Source organism: Stegostoma tigrinum, chromosome 18 (assembly GCF_030684315.1).
Source record: "Stegostoma tigrinum isolate sSteTig4 chromosome 18, sSteTig4.hap1, whole genome shotgun sequence".
Taxonomy (NCBI): Eukaryota; Metazoa; Chordata; class Chondrichthyes; order Orectolobiformes; family Stegostomatidae; genus Stegostoma; species Stegostoma tigrinum.
Window position 1 is genome coordinate 20,638,094 of NC_081371.1, and position 15,773 is coordinate 20,653,866.

Here is a 15,773-nt window from a genome sequence, read left to right on the forward strand (position 1 = left end):
CCCCAGGTATGCTAAACATGAGTATTTCCAATGGTAAAATGATTGTATGCAGAGGTTGAGGTGTTGCTCACACATGTAGATCTTGCTTGGCCTATCTACCTTTTGAACATTAGAATTTTGACTCTTGAATGGAATATTCAACTCGACTGTTAAACTTGGGATAACATGGAGAAGTAGAAGTGATGAGTATTCCATTTCTTGAAAATGTCCTGGAATGGCATACAAGTGACTAGAGCATGTCTTGTCAATAGTGATTTCTTAGGGCCACTGAATAAACTCAAAATAGAGGTTAAAGTTTGCATAGTAGTTATGTGTAACATGTTGAGCCCATGATGAATTATGGCATACTGGGTGAAGTAGCCATGAATGATAGAGCCATAGAAATGTTACAATGTGGAACAAGGCCATTTAGCTCTTCATGTCAGCTGAATAAATTAGATACCCTGGCCTTGCAAGTTGTAACATGTCAGATTCCATTGTAGGTTCCTTTTTTAAAAATAGCATTTCTGCTTCAATCACCAAACTTGGCAGTGAATCCTTGACAACCACCATCTTCTGGGTGATTATGATTTACTTTATGACCCCTGTACTCATTCTACTATTCACGTTAGATCAATGCACTCTGTAATTGACCTCTCCTGCAGAGGAAACATCATGGGCTGAAGGTCCCGCTTTTGTGGTGTGCAGTTCAATGTTGTATGAAACAGGTCTCCCCTTCTCAGTCTGTGCAAGCCCTTAATTATTTTGTCAACTCAATTCAGTCAGTGATCTGACTCCTCTGTTCCAAGGGAGACAAAAAACTCTAACCTATTCAGTCTCTCATAATTGGAACAGAGTTCTGGCAATTTTTTTTGTGTGCATGCGTGTTCGTGGCAGGGGCGGTGAGAGTAGGGGTTTCATGCTTGTGGGACCATGAATCAGAAGTTTGCTACACATCCAGGCACGCTGTTTGGAAATGGCAGGTGGCAGAGTAAGCAAGGCAAGAGTCAACATACTACATTTCTTTTCCTTGTTCTCGTAATATATGAATTCTGATTAAAATAGAGGCAACTTTTTAAATGGAACACTGTTAGAAATAGAACATGTCAATTAACAGGTTGTTATCAACCTTTGAGCATACACAGCAGAGTTCCTTTGCAGGACAGTGTTTGCAAAAGTCTCCTGAAGCTGCTATGGTTTTGAAAGTTAGTCTGTCAGTCTTCATTGCTGAATGTTTAAAACCTCAAATCATTATTCAAAACACTTTGTCTTGTTTTATTATGTTGCATAAATTTTGTATCTCATGATGCATTGCAACAAATTTGGAGAATATTGAAATCTTATCAGATGACCCAACCACTGCTTTGCTTTGCAGGTAGATGGAATGGTAATCAGGGTGTAGATGAAGTAGCCTGTTTTGTCTTGGATGATATTGATCATCATCTTGAGTGTTGCTGAAGCTGCACACATCCAGCTGAGTGTTCCATCTTGCTGTGAGTTTGGCTTTGTAGATTGCAGACAGGTATTGGACAAACAGCAGATGAATTACTTGGTGTAAAGTTTCAAGCTTCTGCCCTGCTCTGAAAACCAGAGTAGTTATATGGCTGCTCCAGAATGGTTTCTTTCTTACTGCTCCTCCCAAGATATTTAATTCTTGCCTCTTCTGACTTAAATGTGCAACTTGCAACGTCTTTACGGTGATCTGCTAAATTCCTATTACAACCCCAGTTGCTATTTTTCTTTTTCTCTCCTGTCTTCCAACCTCGAGGGCATTTTGAATTGCATGGTGCAAAGGAGAATTGCTCGTAACTCGATATATAAATGCAGTTTCACTGATTGACTTGTAATTTTTTTTCCCCTGTTTAGAAAGCAGAAGGCAAGTACAAACAAGAAGAGCCACTGATATCAGCACCTGTTCAGTTAGGTAAGTGATGCTATTCGTTGATTTGAAGAACGGTTTAAAATATTTAATCAAGCTTATGTATTTATGGTAGTTATGTTCCTTAATACTTAGAGGGGAATGTAATCATGCATGAACTTTCTGTTAATGTAAAAGAGAGAGTTTCTCATGGATCTGAACCTAACTGCTTTCAATAACATCATCTTTCAGAAAAAAATTCAAAAATAATCTCACGTTTTGATGCTAATGAACTTTATGAACTAGTAAATCAAGGCTCCAGTCACCCTGAAATGACCACCTTGATAGCAGATGCAGATGCAGATGCACTCTTCTAGCTGGTGAATTACTCACTGTAAAGTTACCAGCCTCTGACCTGCTATTGTAATCTCCATGATATATTACAGTTATGAAATATCCTTGTAAACATTGAATGAAGTGAGTGGACTTCTAAAATGTCCGTTAGAATTGAAGCTGTCAAAGAAACCATAGTAACTAAAAGATGTTACATTGGTCATGGGAACTGCAGATGCTGGAGAATCCAAGACAATAAAATGTGAGGTTGGATGAACACAGCAGGCCCAGCAGCATCTCGGGAGCACAAAAGGCCTGACGTTTCGGGCCTAGACCCTTTATCAGAGATGGGGATGGGGTGAGGGTTCTGGAATAAATAGGGAGAGAGGGGGAGGCGGACCGAAGATGGAGAGTAAAGAAGATAGGTAGAGAAGAGAGTATAGGTGAGGAGGGGATAGGTCAGTCCAGGGAAGACGGACAGGTCAAGGAGATGGGATGAGGTTAGTAGGTAGGAGATGGAGGTGCGGCTTGAGGTGGGAAGAAGGGATGGGTGAGAGGAAGAACAGGTTAGGGAAGCAGAGACAGGTTGGACTGGTTTTGGGATGCAGTGGGTGGAGGGATGAGCTGGGCTGGTTGTGTGGTGCAGTGGGGGGAGGGGACGAACTGGGCTGGTTTTGGGACGCGGTGGGGGGAGGGGAGATTTTGATGCTGGTGAAGTCCACATTGATACCATTGGGCTGCAGGGTTCCCAAGCGGAATATGAGTTGCTGTTCCTGCAACCTTCGGGTGGCGTCATTGTGGCACTGCAGGAGGCCCATGATGGACATGCCATCTAAATAATGGGGGGGGGGGGAGAGAGTGGAAACGGTTTGTGACTGGGAGGTGCAGTTGTTTATTGCGAACCGAGCGGAGGTGTTCTGCAAAGCGGTCCCCAAGCCTCCGCTTGGTTTCCCCAATGTAGAGGAAGCCACACCGGGTACAATGGATGCAGTATACCACAATGGCAGATGTGCAGGTGAACCTCTGCTTAATATGGAAAGTCATCTTGGGGCCTGGGATAGGGGTGAGGGAGGTGGTGTGGGGACAGTTGTAGCAGCTTGTAACTGATGTCCATTTCAAGCCCACCGACTCCCACAGCTACCTAGAATACACCTCCTCCCACCCACCCTCCTGCAAAAATTCCATCCCCTATTCCCAATTCCTCCGCCTCCGACGCATCTGTTCCCACAGTGAGGCATTCCACTCTCGCACATCCCAGATGTCCAAGTTCTTCAAGGACCCCAACTTTCCCCCCACAGTGGTCGAGAACGCCCTTGACCACGTTTCCCGCAACACATCCCTCACACTCCGCCCCCACCTCAACCGCCCAAAGAGGATCCCCCTGGTTCTTACACACCACCCCACCAACCTCCGCATACAAGGCATCATCCTCCGACACTTCTGCCATCTACAATCTGACCCCACCACCCAAGACATTTTTCCATCCCCACCCTTGTCTGCTTTCCGGAGAGACCACTCTCTCTGTGACTCCCTTGTTCGCTCCACACTGCCCTCCAACCCCACCACACTCGGCACCTTCCCCTGCAACCGCAGGAAATGCTACACCTGCCCCCACACCACCTCCCTCACCCCTATCCCAGGCCCCAAGATGACTTTCCATATTAAGCAGAGGTTCACCTGCACATCTGCCATTGTGGTATACTGCATCCATTGTACCCGGTGTGGCATCCTCTACATTGGGGAAACCAAGCGGAGGCTTGGGGACTGCTTTGCAGAACACCTCCGCTCGGTTCGCAATAAACAACTGCACCTCCCAGTCGCAAACCATTTCCACTCCCCCTCCCGTTCTTTAGATGACATGTCCGTCATGGGCCTCTTGCAGTGCCGCAATGATGCCACCCGAAGGTTGCAGGGACAGCAACTCATATTCCGCTTGGGAACCCTGCAGCCCAATGGTATCAATGTGGACTTCACCAGCTTCAAAATCTCCCCTTACCCCACCGCATCCCAAAATCAGCCCAGTTCGTCCCCTCCCCCCACAGCACCACACAACCAGCCCAGCTCTTCCCCTCCACCCACTGCATCCCAAAACCAGTCCAACCTGTGTCTGCTTGCCTAACCTGTTCTTCCTCTCATCCATCCCATCCTCCCACCCCAAGCCGCACCTCCATCTCCTACCTACTAACGTCATCCCACCTCCTTGACCTGTCCGTCTTCCCTGGACCGACCTATCCCCTCCTCACCTCCCCACCTATACACTCGTCTCCACCTATATTCTTTTCTCTCCATCTTCGGTCCGCCTCCCCCTCTCTCCCTATTTATTCCAGAACCCTCACCCATCCCCATCTCTGAAGGGTCTAGGCCCGAAACATCAGGCCTTTTGTGCTCCTGAGATGCTGCTGGACCTGCTGTGTTCATCCAGCCTCTCATTTTATTAACTAAAAAATGTTGTTCATTGAACCACCCTGAAACTGATCTCAGCATGCAATATTTCTTTAAAGAAAAATAGTTTTCTTAGACATAGTATGCAATTATAGAGGATTATATTTGCTTCAGGATTAATAGTCTTATGGAGACTTTTTCCTTCGTTTTGTGTATTCTGTTTCTCTTTCTTTCCCAATTTCTTCCATGAATGATTATAGTGTGCAGCACTGGTCAATCTGCAGATGATGCTGATACTGACCAGACAATTCGAAAGGCAATAACAGTAAATTCTACTTCAAGATATAATTAAATCATAAAACAGCAGATATAACAGTCATTTTTTTGGCCAAATTGTGTTACAACAGAATGCTTAATGGTGGTTGGAAGTCTGTGCAAGAATAGTGTAAATGTATCTGCCAGTAAAGACAATGGTGCCAAACCTCAAAATAGAATGATGAAATTGTTACAAAATTACATTGGAATTTGTTTTATTTCTGGTATAGGTACACAAGCAAGCTCTGCAACACAAGTGGTCCATTCTGCTGGAAGACGGTTTATTGTAAGTCCTGTCCCTGAGAGCCGACTACGAGAACCGACTTTTAACATGGGTGTCACTTCAATTAAAGAAATTCAAGCAGGTACAGTCCTTTGAAATATTGTGGTAATGCCCTTTGCTATTGACTGCTGAAAATGGTTTTTGAAGTAATATTTTGTGAATAAATTAGTGACCTTTCGGTGCTTGGTAAGCAAATGCAAAATAGCAGTCAAATATCGTGCATCCCTTTCCTTTGAAGATGTATATTGAAATAAAAAATTAATATCTATTCAGGGAGATTTACATATGATATTTTTAAAAATTCTTTCGCAGTTGCCTTTTCTTTTACTTCTAAATTGTCCATTAGGATTGAAGCTATCTAAGAAACTGCAGTAACTAACAAGTGTGTTGTTCATTCAATCACCCGGAAAGTGATATCAGAATACAATGTTTCTTTGAAGAAAATAGTTTTCTCAGACACAGTATGCAAATCATAGAAGATTATACTTGTAAGGTTTCTTCATTTGGACAGATCTGTAACAAGGATAGAAGTTGGTGGTGAAACTTTGCTTTCTTCTCTCAGATGCTGCTGGACCAACTGAGTTTTGCCAGCAATTGCTAGTTTTTCCTTACTTGTAGTGATTGGTGAATGAGGGAGGCCCAGTCTTGTTGCCCTTTCTGACTTAATTCCCATTTGGATAGTGATTTGAATTATGCCTTCAGTTCTCAATGTCAAAGTGGATAGTCTCACCTTAATCCACGTTGTACCTTGTCTGCAAGATATTACATTTTCTGATTGGAGCTGGAGAAATAGAGCATTTGAAAGGAATACTTCAAAGAACACAGGAGATCCCAGCAATGGTAGTTGATACAGTGTAAATGACTCCCAAGTATATGGACTCTTGAAGTTAACTACATGAAGGTAGCTTCAAAGCTGAAAGTTGGAGATTCAATTTAATATTCTTGGTTTGTGTAGGCAAGAAGAAAATAATATTGTTCACGGGGAAAATCTGTAATAGGAAAAACTGGTATAGAAGAAACGGGTGACACTGAAACACAACAATTGAGAGTGTATTAAAGACGAGGGAAATATGGGGAAATAAAACTGCGACATACATAGAAGCATTAGAAATAAGATGTCTGCAATGCCAGATGTTGGTGGATAGTTAGGATTTGCTGCAACCATTGAGACTAATCCGGAATATTGAATCAAGAATTTACTGAATATATTGGTCAAAAAGGAAAAAAAAAAAGCTTTTCTACCAGGGTCACTGGAGAGTTAAAAGAAGTGATTCTGTGAAAGGTCAAAACAGTTGTACAGTGTGGAAAAAGATCCTTTGGTTGGACTCATCCGTACTGACTAGATATCCTACATTAATCTAGCCCCATTTGCCAGCATTTGGCCCATAAACCTCTAAGCCCTTTCTATTCATGTACCCATCGAGATCCTATAAATGTTGTAATTGCACCAGCCTCCACCATTCCTCAGGCACTTCATTCAATACACACACCATCTCTGCATGAAAATGTTGCTCCTTACTTCGATTTTTTTTTTTAGCTTTCTGCTGACACCTTAAACCCAAGCCCTGTAGTTTTGGACTCCCCTACCATGGGGAGATATAAGACTTTGCCTATTTACTCTGTTCATGCCCCTCATAATTTCATAAATTTCTATAAAGTCACCCCTTGGCCTCCAATGCTCCATGAAAAATAGCTGCAGCCTATTCAGCCTCTCCCTAAAACTCAATCCCTCCAACTCCAGCAACATCCTTGTAAAAGATATCTGAACCCTTTCAAGTTTAACAACGCCTTTCCTGTAGCAGAGAGACCGGATTGAATGTAGAATTTCAAAAGTGGTCTAATTAATATCCTGTACAGCTACAATATAACCTCCCAGCTCCTATATACAATGCACTGAACAATAAAGGCAAGCTTACCAAACACTGCCTTCACTATCCTATCTACGTGTGACTCCACCTTCAAGGAACTGTGAAACTGCACCCCCGGTCTCTTTGGTAACACTCCTCAGGACCCTACCATTAAGTACATAAGACCTGCCCTGATTGATAAATTCTGCCATACCAAAATGCAACACCTTGCATTTATCTAAATGAAACTTCATCTGCGACTCCTTGGTCTATTGGCCAATCTGATCAAGGTCTCATTACACTCTGAGATAACCACTGTCCACTACTCCTCCAATTTTGGTGTCATCTGCAAACTTACTAATCATTCCTTCTATGTTAACATCAAAATCATTTACATAAATGACAGGCAGTGGACCCAGGACTGATTTTTGCCCTTGCCTCCTATCTGAAAAACAGCTCTCCACCACCATCCCTTGTCTCCTAATTTCAAGCCAATTTTGTATCCAAGTGCCTAGCTCTCCCTGGATTCCATGTGATCAAACTTGGCTAACCAGTCTACCATGCGGAACCTCATTTGAATGCCTTGCTGAAGTCTATACAAACAATATCCACTGCTCTGCCTTCATCAATCCTTTTTTTGTTACTACTTCAAACAAAAACTCTGTCAGGTTTGTGAGACATGATATCCCATGCACAAAGCCATGTTGATGATCCCTAATCAGTCCTTGTCTTTCCAAATACGTGTAAAACCTGGCCCTCAGAATCGCCTTCAACAACTTAGCCACCACTGATGTCAGGCTCATCAGCCTATATAAATTTTCTTAAATATATCTTACATATATTTCATATTCAAAATATTTAAACATAATATACTTTTCTGGTTTATTATCTTGAAAGTAAAATATAACAGGTTGATTCTATGGTGTATGAAATCAGGTTAGCATGGTGATCATCGGTCATCAACTATATTTTCTGGAGAAGTAGAAAACATTATCAAATGAGATTGGACTTTCTAAATATAATGCCTGATTGCTTTGTGATGTAGTGCACGAAAAAGCCACGTGAGGTTCATTTTGATTTGGTGTTTGTTGATGACCTAGACAAGTGCAAGAACTGCAAGTTTCCTTGAGGGAACAGTGCGCACACAATGACATGACCTGCTGTGACAAAACTCGCTATGACCTGGGAGTCAGAAACTTAAGTCCAGGGATAAGACATAAACTTAAATGGGTTAATTTTGAAGAAGAAAGAATAACTAAAATGAGTGGATATGGGAAATTTTTTTAATCAGTTTGATAAAAGGTAAGTGGAAATGATTAGAAAAGTAATCTGAAGAGTCTGTCTCTATGCTGTATGAGTCTATAAATACTTACCTAGTAATAAATAACTCCAGATACACGACACACCTAAACCTATTCATACCAGTTAAAGAGGAAAGAGAATGGGATTTTTGTCCGTAGCAATTTGATTAGTGGGGGAAAAAAAGTAGTTTTAGCCAATAAGTCTTGGTTCTTGAAGGCCAAAAAAATGTGAATATTGTGACGACTGTCAGTTTGGTTTATGGTAAATATAAATGAGTGTTGCCAACATCAGATTTTTCTGGTATTTTGATAGACAGGCATAAGCTTGCTCAGGAAACTGAATCAAGAAGTCTTCTAGTCATAATTGAAAAGGACAATAAGGCTTTACACTGGGTTCATTACAAAATTTCTTCAGAAACGGAAGGCAAATTGATCAAGATCAACATCCTTTCTTTCAGCTGTTAAATTCAAATTCCAAGCTTGGGAAAAAACACTCACTGTAGAACCAAGTTTCAAAAACAGTTAGTTGTCTGTGACATATCTTCAAGCAACCAAGTATAGCAATTTTCTGAAAACTTGTCTTCCAAAAAATGCCCTGTTTAACAAAGTGTTCCATTACCCTCTTGTTGACTGTCTTTATCAAAAAGTCTAGGTATCCACAATCCTTCAGACTGAAGTCCACAAAAATGATTGAAAATGAAGCCACAATAATATCACTGCCTCTTTGTTTTAGTGGGGCACAGGAGAGAATGAAAAGAAATTTTTTTTCGAAATGCATTTATTCCAACATTTATGTTCTGTTTCACTTCCCTTATAAGTTGTACAGTTATGTATGCAACCTTCTTGGTATTTGGATAATTGAAATTTGCATTCTTGAGAAGGCACTGGCAATTCAGATTTTTTTGTCAAAATGCCTAGCTTTAAAGTGATAAGGCCACAATAGCAAACCCCACCTAAACAACATGGCATTTTTACTTTTTAGCCTATAAAGCATACGGCAGAAGTAGGACATTCGATCCATTAAGTCTGCCTTGCCATTCAATGAGATTTGGCTCCCCTGATAATCCTCAACACCCACTGTCCTGCCTTTTCTCCCATAACCCTCCATTCCTTTATTGATTAAGAATCTTGTCCATCTCGGAAAAGAATACACTTAACTCTAGAGCCCTTGCAGTAAAGAATTCAGCAGAATTATTATCTTTAGAGAGGAAATTCTTCCTCATCTCTGTCTTAAAATGGCTGACCCCTTAATTGTGAATTATACTCTTTGATTTTAGACACTTCGACAAGAGAAAACAGCCTCTTAGCATTTAGCTGTCAATAACACTGCCTCTCCTTCAGAATGTCAATGAGTAGAAACCTAAATTACTGAACCTCTTCTTATAAGAATGCATGCCCAAGATTAACCTAGTGAACCCTCTGTGGACAGCGAGCAATACTGGTAATTCTTTGCTTAGGTAAGGGAACCAGAACTCTTTACTGTATTCTAGGTGTGGTCTAACTAGCATGTTTATATAGTTTTTGAAAGATTTGTACATTTTTATATTCAATTTCCCTTTTGAAATAAAGGCCAGCAATCCATTTGCTTTCCATTTTATATGCTATTCTTGTACTCTCGATTTTTGTATGTAATGCATGTGGACCCCTAAATCTCCCTCTGCTGCAGTTTTCTGGATATTCAAATAACATGTATCTTCTCTCTTTTCCCTGCTAATATGCATGACATCACTTTTTTTCTGTCATCTACTGAGTTTTTGCCCACTACCTTAATTTGTCTGTATCCCTGTTTTCTCAGAGGATTATGATCAGTGATTTCTTGTTGCCTTCAGGGGCATATACCTCTGTTTTAAGAGCCAGTCACAACCCAGGACAACAACTTCCATTGGTCAATTTAACTATTAGAAAAGTTTCTCACTGGTTTCTTTACGTTCGATTCCACATCCCCAAAAACAAACCTCGTGATTTCTTACTTATTTTAAGGTCAAGAAACTCCTCCAATATTGGTACCTTTGTTCTTGGCAACACTTTTCCTTGTTATTATATGCTCAAAATAGGTTACCTGTGCTTCTGCAAACTCACTTTTCGCAAGATAACAAAGTGTGGAGCTGGATGAACACAGCAGGCCAAGCAGCATCTCAGGAGCACAAAAGCTTAGACCCTTCATCAGCGAGGGGGATGGGGAGAGGGAACTGGAATAAATAGGGAGAGAGGGGGAGGCGGACCGAAGATGGAGAGAAAAGCAGATAGGTAGAGAGGAGAGTATAGGTGAGATAGGGAGGGGATAGGTCAATCCAGGGAAGACCGAGAGGTCAAGGAGGTGGGATGAGGTGGTACGTAGGAAATGGAGGTGCGGCTTGGGGTGGGAGGAAGAACAGGTTAGGGAAGCAGACAGGCTGGGCTGGTTTTGGGATGCAGTGGGGGGAGGGGAAGAGCTGGGCTGGATGTGTGGTGCAGTGGGGGGAGGGGACGAACTGGGCTGGTTTTGGGATGCAGTGGGGGAGGGGAGATTTTGAAGCTGGTGAAGTCCACAGTGATACCATTGGGCTGCAGGGTTCCCAAGCGGAATATGAGTCGCTGTTCCTGCAACCTTCAGGTGGCATCATTGTGGCACTGCAGGAGGCCCATGATGGACATATCGTCTGAGGAATGGGAGGGGGAGTTAAAATGGATCGCAACTGGGAGGTGCAGTTGTTTATTGCGAACTGAGCGGAGGTGTTCCGCAAAGCGGTCCCCAAGCCTCCGCTTGGTTTCCCCAATGTAGAGGAAGCTGCGCCGGGTACAGTGGATACAATATACCACATTGGCAGTTGTGCAAGTGAACGTCTGCTTGATATGGAAGGTCTTCTTGGGGCCTGGGATAGGGGTGAGGGAGGAGGTGTGGGGGCAAGTGTAGCATTTCCTGCGGTTGCAGGGGAAGGTGCCCGGTGTGGTGGGGTTGGAGGGGAGTGTGGAGCGGACAAGGGAGTCGCAGAGAGAGTGGTCTCTCTGGAAGGCAGACAAGGGTGGAGATGGAAAATTAGCTTGGGTGGTGGGGTCGGATTGTAGATGATGGAATTGTCAGAGGATGATACGTTGTATCTGGAGGTTGGTGGGATGGTATGTGAGAACGAGGGGGATCCTCTTTGGGCGGTAGTGGCAGAGGCAGGGTGTGAGGGATGTTTGGCGGGAAATGCGGGAGACGTGGTCAAGGGCGTTCTCGACCATTGCGGGGGGGAAAGTTGCGGCCCTTGAAGAACGTGGACATCTGGGATGTGTGGGAGTGGAATGCCTCATCCTGGGAGCAGGTGCGGCAGAGGTGGAGGAATTGGGAATAGGGGATGGAATTTTTGCAGGTGGGTAGGAGGAGGTGTATTCTAGGCAGCTGTGGGAGTCAGTGGGCTTGAAATGGACATCTGCTTCTAGTAGGTTACCTGAGATGGACACTGAAAGGTCCAGGAAGGTGACGGATGTGTTGGCGATGACCCAGGTGAACTTGAGGTGGAAGGTGTTGAAGTGGGTGAACTGTTCGAGCTCCTCTGGGGAGCAAGAGGCAGCGCTGATACAATCATCAATGTAACAGAGGAAGAGGTGGTGTTTCGGGCCTGTGTAGGTGCGGAAGAAGGACTGTTCCACGTAACCTATGAAGAGTCAGGCATAGCTTGGGCCCATGCTGGTACACATGGCCACCCCCTTTGTCTGTAGGAAGTGGGAGGAATGGAAAGAGAAGTTGTTGAGGGTGAGGATGAGTTCGGCTAGGCGGATGAGGGAGTCAGTGGAGGGGGATTGGTCGGGCCTGCGGGACAGGAAGAAGCGGAGTGCCTTGAGGCCATCTGCATGAGGAATACAGGTGTATAGGGACTAGACGTCCATGGTGAAAATGAGGTGTTGGGGGCCCGGGAATTGGAAGTCCTGGAGGAGGTGGAGGGCATGGGTGGTGTCACGGACGTAAGTAGGGAGTTCCTTGACCAAAGGGGAGAAAATGGAGTCCAGATAGGTGGAGATGAGTTTGGTGGGCAGGAACAGGCTGAGACATTGGGTCAGCCAGGGCAGGCAGGTTTGTGGATTTTGGGAAGGAGTCTTTGGCAAGGTTTGTTACCACAATGACAGATTTGTAATTTTCGTAATAGTCTCTTGTGGTCCTTCCAAGTCTTAGTTTATGCTGTACTGGCATAAACTATTGTTTGGAACACTGACTACCACTTGATTAACAAATCTGTGAAAAATGATAAGGTTTTTTTTAGCCTGAAAGTGATCACTCAGTACTGAAAAATACTTTGAGTGACAAAGGCAGATAATCTTTTAGCTTAGCATGTCGAAGGAACTCATTGATGTAATTTACCAAATCTATTTTAGTTTGAAATCCGGCATGCTACTTCTATGAATACAGTCCTCAAGGTGATGAATTGGCTAAGAATCTGCCTTTGTCATTGTATTGACTTTTTTGTAGTTTATGCGGAATCTGGCCAAATTATGTTTAGGCACAAACCTGATTGGGGATCTTCACCACTTTTGAGTCTGTTAAATTAGGTTGTTTGACAACATATCTTGGATTTCTCTCATCTGAGCCTGTTTCTCTGGATCTAAAACATCTTGATGCTGCTATTGATTCAACATGTTGATAGTTCGTGGCCAGTTCTCTTTCTGGCACTATGAGGTGTCAATTAGCCCATTTATCATCCTGTTTTTACTGTATTGTAAGAATAACTGAACCATGCTTCTGGCAGTTCACTGAGTATAGGCAACAAATCAAACACTTCATCTGCTTGACATGTTTGGAGTTTGATGTACTGACAGTGTTTCTTCATTGTTGTTTGAACTGCTGTGTGATTTTTGAGCTATCTGCATGTTCTTGTGAGCGGCTCAGAACACAGATGCATTGTGTAGCAGGATTTTAAAAACCTTGGTTTTGATTAGTTTCAGAGGACTGCTTTCTCATGTCTGTGAACTATTTGAAAAGAACTAAAAAGCAGTAGACTCATTGGACAAATCTTTGTGTCAAGCAACAGACATTCCGGTCCTTTGTCCCAGCAAAGAATATCCGTGACCTGCACTGCCACCTGAGGATTTGGTATTTTCTTGCTAATGCTCCTTGTGCCTGTGATTAGTTTGCAAAAGACTTGTTATATCCAGATGTCTATTTTGATTGGAGAACTGGTTTAGCTTCTGTAATGTAGCAGTACTTGTTCTTGGGGTATCACTTTGGAATTGATCAGCCCTGTTCATAATTGTAAGGATATATTGGTGTCCAGCTTTTGCTTTTGCTAAGGGGCTCACGTAGTTAAATAACACCCTATTTTATTTCTTCAGAAACAGATAGGGAATTAAAGTATCAGATTTATTGCATATTGTGGTTTTCCCATTATCTTGCAGGTGTGATGTGTTTTGCAGAACTGCCCCATGTCCTGTGAAAACCTAACTCTGCTGCTTTCCAGAGGTGATCAAGGAGTAGGAATTACGCATCAGTTAGGGAATAGGTTGTTGGACTGGAAGGAGGATGGAAGTTTCTTTGATAATGGGAACTGCAGATGCTGGAGAATCCAAGATAATAAAGTGTGAAGCTGGATGAACACAGGACCAGCAGCATCTCAAGAGCACAAAAGCTGACGTTTGGGGCCTAGACCCTTCATCAGAGCTCTGATGAAGGGTCTAGGCCCGAAACGTCAGCTTTTGTGCTCCTGAGATGCTGCTGGTCCTGCTGTGTTCATCCAGCTTCACACTTTATTGTCTTAGAAGTTTCTTTGTCCATGTTTCACCTGATAGCATTAGATTTCATAAGCTTTGGAGTCAATTTTGAGACTCCCAGGGCAATGTCCTCCTGATTGTATGCCATTGAGTTGCAGTGCATACTTGGGGAAGGGCATGGTGATTGGTGTTTAAGACATTGTAAAGTATGTTCCTGGTTATGATGTGATATGTTGCTTGATTTATTCTTTGCATGTCCCTGTGTTTTGGAAAGGAAGAATTTGCAGAGTTGACCATGTTGTTGTAGTTCCTCATTCAATAGTGGGTGTTCTCTTTCATTCATTGAAGTGATTATCACTGGTTCAACCAACAGTTATTGAACCTGCAAAAGGGAGTGGTGATCTGTTTTCTTGAGCACCTGCAGTCCTTGAGGTGAAGGGAACCTTGCAATGCTGTTGGGTGGGGTGTTCTAGGGTGTATTTGATGAATGATCGTGTATAGCTTGAAGAGGAACCTGCAGGTGGTATTGTTCTCATGTGCCAGCTGCCCTTGTCCTTCCAGGTGGTAAAGATTATAAGTGTGGAAGGTGTGTTGGAGGAGCTTTGGTGAGTTGCTTAGTTTGTTACATTTAATTTCTTCAGACTTCAGAGCATTTTGATATATCTCAGGCCGTTTCAGAGGGCATTTAAGAGTCACTCTCATTGCTGAGAGTATACAGTTGCATGGAGAAGACTAAGTAAGGATGACTTGTTTTTCTTTCCAGAAGGGCATCAGTGAACCAAATGAGTTTTACAACACACAGGAAGTGTTTTGTGGTCATTAGAACATAGAACATTACAGCACAGAACCCTTTGGCCCTCTATGTTGTGCCGACCTGTCATACCGATCTGAAGCCCATCTAACCTAGACTATTCCATGTGCGCTCATATGCTTATCTAATGACGACTTAACTGTGCCTAAAGTTGGCGAATCTACTACTGTTGCAGGCAAAGCGTTCCATTCCCTTACTACTCTGAGTAAAGAAACGACCTCTGACATCTGTCCTGTATCTTTCACCCCTCAATTTAAAGCTATGCCCCCTCGTGCTCGCCGTCACCATCCTAGGAAAAAGGGTCTCTCTATCCACCCCATCTAACCCTCTGATTATTTTATATGTTTCAATTAAGTCACCTCTCAAACTTCTCTCTAATGATTGTTTTATAATAACTTCTAATTCTAGATTTATGAATTGAATTTAGGTTCTATCAATTTTCAGGATTGGACTTAAGCCAATATTCCTAAAACAGGTTAAGTGACGCTTTATCACTGTGTCCCTCCCTACTTTTAAAATAAAACATGCAAAGAATGCCCCCTACCCCCCAAATAAAACTATTGCATAAATAACGTTCCACATGGTAGGCTGATGGAGAAAGTGAAGTCGCATTGGGTCCAGGGTGTACTAGCTTGATGGAGAGAGAACTGGTTGGGCAACAGGAGACAGAGTTGTAGTGGAAGGGAGTTTCTCAAAATGAAGAACTATGGCCGGTGGTGTGCCACAGGGATCTGTGTTGGGACCACTGTTGTTTGTGATATACATAAATGATCTGGAGGAATGTATAGATGGCCTGATTAGCAAGTTTGCAGAGGACACTAATTTTGGTGGAGTAGCAGATAGTGAAGGGGTCTGTCGGAGAATGCAACAGAATATAGATAGATTGGAGAGGTAGGTGGAGAAACGGCAGATGGAGTTCAATTCCGGCAAATGTGAGGTTATGCATTTTGGAAGATCCAAATCAAGAGTGAACTATATGGTAAATGGAAAAGCCCTGGGGAAA

At 43.0% G+C, this 15,773-nt stretch overlaps 1 protein-coding gene across 12 annotated transcripts in view; it reads left to right on the forward strand.

The window, feature by feature from the left end:
- The window catches only part of wnk1b (WNK lysine deficient protein kinase 1b), a 189,365-nt gene that overhangs the window by 123,058 nt on the left and 50,534 nt on the right, over window positions 1-15,773 (forward strand). For all 12 annotated transcript variants that reach the window (XM_048549635.2, XM_048549630.2, XM_048549632.2 and 9 more), the window contains 2 exons: window positions 1,846-1,903; window positions 5,098-5,232. In XM_048549635.2, the coding sequence (XP_048405592.2) occupies window positions 1,846-1,903; window positions 5,098-5,232 (193 nt within the window). The remainder of the gene's footprint in view (window positions 1-1,845; window positions 1,904-5,097; window positions 5,233-15,773) is intronic.